The 10,529-nt window shown below is 38.9% G+C and overlaps 1 protein-coding gene and 1 pseudogene across 1 annotated transcript in view; one reads left to right on the plus strand and one right to left on the minus strand.

Moving 5' to 3' along the window:
- LOC148718894 (uncharacterized) overlaps nt 1–1,683 on the minus strand; it is a 3,203-nt gene extending 1,520 nt beyond the window's left edge. The window contains exons 1-2 of the mRNA XM_088740034.1: nt 1,650–1,683; nt 1–243 (exon numbers count right to left, since the gene is read on the minus strand). The exon at nt 1–243 is cut by the window's left edge and continues 1,520 nt beyond it. Coding sequence (XP_088596160.1) covers nt 1–243; nt 1,650–1,683 — 277 coding nt within the window. The remainder of the gene's footprint in view (nt 244–1,649) is intronic.
- A 7,728-nt stretch (nt 1,684–9,411) lies between these two features.
- Nucleotides 9,412–10,529, plus strand: LOC111329019 (uncharacterized; annotated as a pseudogene).

Here is a 10,529-nt window from a genome sequence, read left to right on the forward strand (position 1 = left end):
CTCGATGCTCCGTAATACAGCCATTGTCCAAAAGCTCTAAAATTGCATGAAGAACAAAGTTAGGATGCCTAAGAGCTGACAAATTATTACGTAAAAAACACGGGGCTGGATAACTGGCTAAAGGAATCCGATAGCCGTGCGAAATGGTATCGAGAACAAACTGAGGAGCATCTAAGGTGGACGCCCAAAAACCGACGGAGGACTTTAAACGGCCTGTACACGTATTGCCGGCACAAAATTCCTCTGAAAAACCAATGGAGGGCAAATCACACTGAACGAGAAAATGCGAGTCATCCCCCTCATCTAGTCAATCGTGACGAGGGTCGGCCGTTGTAGACTCGGACGGCTTGGAAAAAAAAGCACTCAAGTGGCCGAATTACCCGCAGTATAGAAATAAAAAGCAAAAAATATATCAAGCGACCTGATTAGCTAAAACGAGGGAAACATAAAATAAAACGAAACTGTGGGTTGTAGGCGTTCACAGACCCGAAGGATGAATACGAATGAACGAGACACATATAACCGCATGCAAACTACTTGACACCACTAAAATACCGAAGGACAAACAGACACTATGACACACCTAATTAACCGCGTAAGAACGTGCAGAAAGCAAATATCTGCTAAACTGCGCACCGCACACATTTTTGCATTCCAACGCTTTGTACAGTAATTAACTGAAGATGACAGAAGTTTCTGTCGAAACGTTTTACAGACTCAAAGATTTTGTCGTTTTCTTTAATTTCCTTATATAGAGAGCAATCTGGAAAATTATTCAGAGCTGTTTTGGTTTTACCATACTAAGGCCCTGTTTACAAGCAAGGAGGGTAACCCTTGTGCTAGGGTTACCCTTGCAGGCGAGTCAAAGATAGCCTGGGTTTACAAGCAAAATTTCACAGGTAGGGTTATCCTACCACCCGGGACAACTTAACTATGCTTGGTAACCGCACGCATTGTTATCAATGCTCAAAGGGTCTGGAAACAAGTAAAAAGTTGTCCCGGGTAGGCGAGTTATCCCCAGCAGAGCGTTTACAAGGCAGCTAGGGTTACCCTAGCACTAGGGTAACCCTAGCTGCCTTGTAAACACGTCGATGAAAAAAAGAAGAAATGTGGGAGTGTTAGGGTAACCCTCCTGCCAGGGTAACCCTAGCACTAGGGTTACCCTACCTGCTTGTAAACAGGGCCTAAGGTCTAGAACTTGCCGTCTTCTACCAACCAGATCCAGAGTGTCCCGCACGAGGTACCGGTGAAAATTCCAGCCTCTGCCATCAGTTGTCTTCTGAGAACGAACGTTGCTTGCCGCAGGCTCTGTTGATTTCTCCAGAAATTTGTCCTGAAAGAATAATTTTTTCTAGCTCTATATCTTTGCATGCCCTAGAACGAGGCAATAAAATCGAATAAAGAAAAACAAATATAGTCCGTATGTTGATCTACCGTGAAACTAGTGAAAAAAAAACAAATTGTCGTATTTTAGAAAGTCCTTCATCTTATAGCAGTTACATTACATTCGAAGAATGAAATTAAATTTCCTTTCCATTGGCCTATTTTAAAAGACTCAGTTTAGTAGTTCACTCCAGTTGCTAACTATAGAACTATATTCATATCCGAAAAAATCCATCATCATCTGCATGCATGATAGTTGTACCTACCTCGATCAGGGAGTTTCTCAGCGCAGACGAACATTTTCCTTCGCTAAAAGTTTTCTGGTCGGCTTTTGTTCATCTCTGTGCTTAGCTCGCAGAAATTTTCAACAAGATTGCAATTCAAACTTTGGCAGACTGGAGTTCTTTTTCACGGGACCTGTAAGTGTTTGAAGTTGTATAATTGAATAAAGTTGTTGTCTTTATCTCTAGCACTGGAGATTTCGTAGTCTCTTTCGTCTCGAAACGGTTCTTTTGTTAAGGAAGAAACAATACGAAGCCTCAGCATTGTTTGTGGAGTACTCTGAAATTCACAGCTATCAAATGCTCTCTCACATCCAGCATGGGGCTTGAATCTTCGACCTGTCACACGGTAGTCCGTCACTCTACAATCCGGCTAACCAGGCGGCGGTTTGACGACCAGACACACAAGCAACAACGAAAAAATTAAAGGAGGAAGTTATATTATTGTGGTATACTCTGGATTAATAAAAATGAAAACCTAAATATTATATGACGCTGTGAAGTTCTGACTTGGCGCATAAACACTGAAAAAGGACGGCCACAAAATCGAATTATGTATCACGAAATAAACAAATAATGAAAGATTTTCTGTTTCGAGTTCGATGAGTTCATTTTTAGCCTCCTCAATACTGCTGGTGTTGACAAGTACAACGTTTTGTTACACACTTGTGGGGCAAATGACATTTTCACAAGAGTTAAGGTGAGAAGTGAATTAGTTAGCAAGAACCTGATGCAGTGAATGAGATAAGCGGGTACTGACTTATAAAAATGATTTGCAATATAAGACGAAAGAATGAAAAAAATTGATCATATTTACTCGTCACGAGCGTGGGGGAAAGAAAACTGTTGACATCCCCTTAGGACACAAATCTTAGGCTTTCGGATTTTACGATCTGAAATTCTACCACAAAATTAATTTTTTTTTAATTTCTCTCCAATATTATTTTTATTTATTAAATAATTTTTTTATTGTTAACGTAAAACAAGACATACACCGGGTTCATATGAGACAAGTGTCCTGCATAGTGCTGAGATCTGCTAAAGTGTCATGTCAGAAAATAGACAAAGAAAGAAAGTGACCTTCGAGCTCCATTGTCGAATAAAAAATATTCAAATATCTAAATCTGAAGGTCTAACGAATGAATCCCTTAAGAGGCTTAATTTTTTTTCGTCAGTACGCACTCGTTAAGACAAATAAAATCGTTCTTTATCCGACGAGCGAGGAAAATTTTCTCTCTCTTTAACAGTTAAAATGACAGAATTATTCCTCATTGCTGACATGTAGATTGTCGTCACGAACAGACCTTTAGGTAGCAGATTTACATACATATAGTAGATCTATGAAACTACAACACTGATTCCAGTATCAGGCGCGCTGCTTGTCTTATACGAACCGTAGTATATAGCCGACACTTACTGAATTCGAACCCAGCGTGAAATACTGAGACTTAAAGAGAGAGAAACATACGTGACTCATATTTCTCTTTCACGGTCTCAATTTACAGAAAACTGATTCAGTGACATTTTATTCACAAAATTCCTTTAAGATACGCTGAGGTTTTCTGCACGCACTGCGATGCCTGGAGTTGACAGATAGAAAATACTTACAACGTGTATTTCTTCAAGAAGAGAAGTCAACGTATGGTTTTCGCTTTAATATAATCAACACCTTCCTCCGCAAGACGCAAAACTATTTGAATATGCTTTTCTTTGGTTACGACGAGAAGTCAAGTTTTCTTCTTGGAAAAGAGCTTTATTGGAGTTTAACTGAAGCACTCTTTCGGTGAGAAAAGATAGGAAATAACAGGTAGCATATTATAATCAAAAGATGGTAAAATTGTGAAAGAAAACATACAAACAAACTACTATGTTATTGATGGCATCTCCAGTCTTAAGCTTTATATCTCCATCCGGTGATGAACATGTGTGCCTTGTTCTCACAAGTAGTACCACTGCAATATCAAAGAAAAGAAAAAAAATTGTTATCGTTGAGAACAGAGAAAGTAATCATTTAAAGGGAGGTTCTTGATGTAACACCAAATTCTCTTTACATGTGAGAGAACGCCAGTGAATGAAGACATTAGAAAAATGGTTTCTCTCAGTTGATTCACAGCTGAATTGTCTCTCACGATGCAATTTTCTTAACCTTTGACTCCCAGAACTGATTAACATGTTACTTCTCTTTATAATATCCATACATGATCCAGCAAACAGGTAATGAGAATACTCAAACTTATCAGGTAGAATTCGTGATCTTGATCTGACACTAAATTCTCGTAAGTAATTTCAAAGGAAATGTGTAGTAGCTAAAGGGGAGGATTAACAATCAGATTTTGGGAGTTAAAGGGTTGACAGTATGTGATAATAGGGCAGCAGAAGCACTTGATGAGCACGTGACAGAGCTGAATGACCTGTTGTACTTTTAGCTCTATTCAGCATCAAACCCCAGTATTTCTCGACAATGAAATGAATCATGAAACGAAACCTGAGGTTGAAAAAAAGGAAATTAAATACAAAATGCATACGTTTCTGCTCTATGTCGACAACAGTTTTGATTTCGCGACAACAGTTTTGATTTCTTATCATTCACGATGTATAGAAATAATAATGGTAAATGTCGATAGAATATCAGAAATTTTTCTGTTTCGAAAACACGGACATCTTCACTGCTTGCAATAAGCATACCATTTATATCGTCACATTATTTTTAAAGATATCAATGTCGTCATGATAAATGGATTTATCACTATGCTTTCTATGTTTTTGCGCGTCTGTGAATCCATAGTAGCTAAAACTGCGGATAAAAAAATATTTACTCATATAAACTGTGTAGTTACGACATTACACGTAGTATTTTAACCGCCTACAAACATTTCTATTCTCTTTTTGCGTGATCTAAGCAGGAATCAAAACGACAACAGATTTTGCCCTCTTGGGTAGCCGATCGATCAGAGCACTAATCTACTTTAGAAAAACAAAGAAATAGGAGGAATGTTTGAATAACGTGATAAAAAGCTTCCAAAAGTGCCACTTTTACCCCAGGAACCATAATGATGAAAACGAAGCTTAGACAGTTTCGCGATAAATCATCATTTTATTTTTTTATGAAGGCTTGCGAACATAACTCAAGCTTGGCCCGCTAATAATGTAGTCTGTGACAAGATTATAACTTTTGTTGTCAACAACTCAAACTACATATCCACAAGGTGGTTAGTCATCATTTCTGACCGCTTTTCGTTCGCAGTTTGGATTTAGTAGATATGCTGTCCACACAACTATGGATTAAAGTGGCAAATTGTTTGTTTATCAACTTGTTTTTGAATTTTAGCAAATAATCTTTCTTGATAACAATAGTATCAATGAAAACAACAACAAATGCCATTTCTCCAGTCCAATAAAATAACCTCTTACGGTATTGAGTGCCTTTTGGATCAAAATAAATTCAAAATGAAAAAGCAAAACTTTCTCCGACACAATTTTGGAAAGGGTCATTATTTCCAGTTATTAATAATTTCCCAGCTCCTTCAAACTAACATTTATGAAGGACTTTACTCACTGGAATAAATGAATATAATAATAATAATAATAATAATAATAATAATAATAATAGTAATGATAATAATAATAATAGTAATAATAATAATAAACAGTTTTGATAGCTTTGTGGGAAATTTTTTCACATGCGCTTTATGAAGTAATTGATTTCGTGTTTCTTTACGTAATAGGTTCACGGGGCATAGGTAGAATTCGTAACGGCTACGAAAACTTCCTACTGCCGTGCGTATCGGCTGCTATAATTCTCTCAACCTCTCGAGTGATTAGGTGAGGGTCTGAGAACATGGAAAGAGTCTTCTATTGCGCAATTTTTGTTTTATGCTTATACATGCCTGTCAGACACAGTAAGGTTGTTGTTCAACTGACGCTTGTTCATGACGCAGACACTTAAACGACGTGTCATCAGACGAGACTAAAAAAACGAACAAATAAACACACATGACATAATCACGCGAAACTCGACTCGCGCTGTCACGCTATCGCAATAGCGTGACAGACAAAAACCTTCAAATCCTCATTCTTTCTCAATAATAAAGTATCAAAGACAAGTAATCTATGGTGTCCTCTCTAGATTGCTTTCATTAAGGTGGCTCGTACCGGTTTTCGTCTTTTTGATAGTTTGTAACTTTGAAAGAATACAACAGAAAGACTGACCAAGGCCAGTTGAGCACTTTTACGGGGTTGAATTATATAATCATTGGTTATCCAAAAGTAGGTGTCACTTCGTCACTAGCAGCTTCCATGGCAACGCTTTCATAGGCTTATTCAGACGCATTTTTTAGCTTGTGGATTAAATAATTCGAAAACTAACCCGGTGACCCCATGATTTTATTCAGTGATTGCTTTTGGCACTTGAAAAGGAAAATGCACAAAGATTTTTAAAAAATTATACGGAGCGGAATTTCAGAAAATCTAGAAAAAGGGCAATTTTCAGACATCGCAAATTTCCTTCCGTAGAATGTTCTTGTTTTTTTTGCTGATGATTCCTTTCGACGTTATTATCATATTGGAACAATAAAAAGGGGTCACCGGACTTGTTTTCATGCAATAGCTTTCGTGAGTTTAGCAATTTCTACGCGCGTTCTCGCGCATTTAAAAATCTGGATTCTATAAGATCGACATTTGCTCATGATTTGTTATAGCTACTGCTGACAATTGCGTGTGCTCGTGCGCGCGCATGCGATCTGATGTTTACAGACGTTTACTGATAATTAAGAAAATCATTAAACAGCTGTCAAAGATAGCTTCCCGGGCTCATCTTAAAAATCCTACACACGACTTCTGGCTATATCATATTATTTTCCTTAAAAGTTTCAAAGTCTCCTTCCACTTCAGGTAGATTATCCTTCACTTGAGTTCTTCTTTTTTTGCCGTCGCAAGATTTCATATCGGTTGAATATTTCTTTTAAATGTGAAGTGAAGCAACCTTTACTTCTCCAAAAATCGTCTTCTTTATCTTAGTTTCTATCTCCTGCATTCACAGTAGCCGCTCAACACATCAAATACAAGCTCTTAGGTAAACTTCTCACAAAAGTAGAAAAAATTCCACGCGCCGCTATCTTTGTTTTGAATTTTGATCTTTTGATCTTTTGATCTTTTGATCTTTTGATCTTTTGATCTTTTGATCTTTCGCACGTTTCTCTCGTGCGCGTCACGCAGGAGTGACCTGTTCCCCGCGCGAGGAAACTGGTACGAGCCACCTTAAAATCTCCTTGATCTTTGATTTGTAACGATGTTTTCTAGCGCATTACAATAGATTCCGTTTTGTTTTCCAGCTGTGGCGGAAAGTAATCTCTCAAGAACAGGAGAGGAACTGGAGGTGAAAAATGAGCTTCCCACTACAGGTGAGAAAAGGCAATAGAGAAAGACTTCTTTATGGTATTTAGGAAGGTTTATTTGTTATCTAAAGTTATGTTTAGTCTGATGCACTATTTTTATGTATATCATAAGTATCGTGTTTGCCGGCTAATAAAACACGCGGGATGAAGGGAGAACAGAAGAAAATTTTGTAAACCACTCGACACAACTGAGTTGAATACAAACTTTTCTCGTGTTCTCCCAGCACCCTGCGCGTGTTTATTGCTTTTGTGACATAAATATGTGTGGCGCTATTTGACAGGACGGGAACATGTTTCAGTTTTCTACCGGGATATACAGGCAAATATACAGTAAGTTTTTGATCAATCAGAGCGCGCGTTTTGTCCAAGATATGTTATAAGATGTGTTAGAGCACTAGTTGGAATTGCATATAGTTGTAATCCCTGACAGAATTAAAATAATTTCTTGGTAATTTCAGCGACAGGGGATACGGATAGTCAAGTTACGTCAGGTGATATGAAACTGTATGTACACGACGATCCTTTAAGAGGTGAGAAAACACTGGTGAAGCTAGATTCTTTCAAAGAAGCCCTAGCGTAGTTTTTCACACATTTACATCAAAATTTGTATCTGTTCTGAGAATAACATGGTGAGAGTCACGTGTCTTACTTGACGACACTATTAAATTTGCCACTAAGGCAGACAAAGGATTCAGTTAAGAGAATAAACGGACATTTGCAATCGGCGTGATTGTTTTCACAGCACTCAAAGTCGAGAGTAAACAGAGGTGATTTGGCGAAAAGGTTGCAAGGGGTGTCAATGCTTGACGGAGATACTGACACCTGTATAGTTTATCAATTTTATGTCATAACTTCGACAAAACGTGCGTTCTAATTGGTCAAAAATCTATTGGTTTATTTGTCTGTATACCCGTAGAAAACTGAAACATCTTCCCGTCTTGTCAAATGGTGCCACCCGGGGTGAATTCCCAGACTTTAATTTGCTAAAAGCCTTTGGTTTGAAGGACACGACAAAGATTTTATTTTTTAACATTATCATATACTTTATTTATTTATTTAAAATGCAGTTTAACTAACTCCCATAAATAGCGATATAACTTGGAAGGAGAGTCAACACCTCCTGATAATGATTGTTTACAAAGCGTATCTCGGGGTTTCTCTATTCCCATTTTGTTGAAAAGGAGGCTGTAATTACTTCACGTAACAGATCTTTGTTTAAATAAAAGTCTTCAACCAAACCGCGAACCAAAGGTTAGTGGAATGTTGCTAGTTCGGAAACGCGTTTCTCGTGTTCGGAATAACGCTAATTAATTCCAAATTAGGTCCACACTGAAATCAACAACTCGGCACTAATACAACATTGGACTCACGGTGAAGCACGTAGTTGCAGGAACTAAGGTCGAGTGTTACTTGTAGGAAACAGGAGCAAACAATTATTTAACTCCAATCTTTATTGAGTTTATATTTTTATTTGGTAAATTATTATCTAGGTGGATAAAGCTCATTTTAGGACAAAAGAACGAAAGATAGAGCTAGCTCGGTGATTAAAACCACTGCTTGCTACAATATAACTGTATTTTACTGTCGATAAGTTTTCAACTTCCCTGCTCTCTTACTTAGTTTTCTTCGCTTGACGGTATGTTGTTTTCAAAATGAGTCACAGCCAAACCTATCAAGTGAAATTCAGAGGAGTGCTTCTATCGTTAATCGCTGACATCACACTGAGTATCTGTTAAGACACTTGGTGCTTACTCTATGTAAGAAGGAACCGGTCGAGATGACAGCTGCCTTGAATAGAAGTGAGGATTTTTAAAAAATCAGAACAGGGTCCATTTTAATACGGTGGCTTCAAAGGGACATACGCTTTCCTCTCTCTTTTTTCTTCACTTGCAACTTAGCTGCTACTTTCTTGCGACTTAGCTGTGACTTTCTTGCGACTTAGCTGCGACTTTCCTGCTACTTTCTTGCGACTTACCTGCGACTTTCCTGTTACTTTCTTGCGACCTAGCTGCGACTTTCCTGCTACTTTCTTGCAACTTAGCTGCGACTTTCTTGCGACTTAGCTGCGACTTTCTTGCGACTTAGCTGCGACTTTCTTGCGACTTGCTAATTTCTTGCTACTTTCATACTACTTTCTTGCGACTTAGCTGCGACTTTCCTGTTACTTTCTTGCGACTTACCTGCGACTTGCTACTTCCTTGCGACTTAGCTGCGACTTTCTTGCTACTTTCTTGCGACTTAGCTGCGACTTAGCTGCGACTTAGCAGCGACTTTCCTGCTACTTTCTTGCGACTTAGCTGCCTGGCTACCTCGTTAGGCCAGGTGCATCAGCTGGCCAGGTTTATTTGAAACAACGTAGACTCCTATAAATAATAGGTAGTCTGTTTTGCCTTGGCTTTACAGTATAGCTATGAAGTTTATCGCCGTTTTCACTTTCATTTCGGTGTGGTCTACATCGCTGGCAGTGCTTCCATCTTACTCTCCTGCAATAAGGAACAATGCAGTAATGCGCGACGAGATAATCAAGGACTATTTTAATCTTGGGCTTACTGCACCTGAAATCGCATTATTTCTCGTAAGTGTACATGGTATCGGGATCTCGTTAAGACAATTGAAAAGAATACTCAGACGATTGGGATGTACGAGACGTCGGCGTCGAAGTAATTTGAATGAGGTGGTAGAAGCAGTCGAGGAGGAACTGAAGGGAAGTGGAAGCCTTCTCGGATATCGAGCGATGCATCAGAGACTCATCAATCAGCACGGTCTTGTTACTACGCGGGAAGTCGTTCGACATGTTTTGAGGGTTTTTGATCCTGAAGGGGTGGAGCATAGGTCACAACATAGACTACGACTACGAATTTACAGGCGTAAAGGACCAAATTACTTATGGCACATTCACGGCTACGACAAACTAAAACCGTTTGGATTCTGCATTCATGGTGCAATTGATGGCTTTAGTCGAAGGATCCTATGGCTGGAGGTTGCGTCTTCGAACAACGACCCTCGTATAGTAGCTCAATTTATCTTAGACTATGCAAGACAGTTAGGAGGTACGGTAAGGATTGTACGTGGAGATAGGGGATCTGAGAACAGGAACTTAGCAGCTATTTAGCGCTTCTTTCGGCGGTCCATGAATGACGACTTTGCAGGTGATAAAAGTTTCATGTATGGGAAATCTACAGCAAACCAAAGAATTGAAGCATGGTGGGGACGTTTAAGGCAAGGATGTGCAGAATGGTGGATTACATTTTTTAAGGACTTGAGAGATTCTGGTTTACATCACGATGATGGCATAATACACCGCGAATGCCTGAAGTTCTATTTCATGGATGTCATACAAAGTGAACTACACAGAGCCGCACTGGAGTGGAATGTTCACCGAATTCGGCCGTCTAGCAATGTGGAATCTCCGTCGGGAAAGTCTGATGTAATCTACTTCGTTCCAGCATCACTGAGAGTCAAGATTATATGA

The sequence above is a fragment of the Stylophora pistillata genome, chromosome 12 (assembly GCF_964205215.1).
Source record: "Stylophora pistillata chromosome 12, jaStyPist1.2, whole genome shotgun sequence".
Taxonomy (NCBI): Eukaryota; Metazoa; Cnidaria; class Anthozoa; order Scleractinia; family Pocilloporidae; genus Stylophora; species Stylophora pistillata.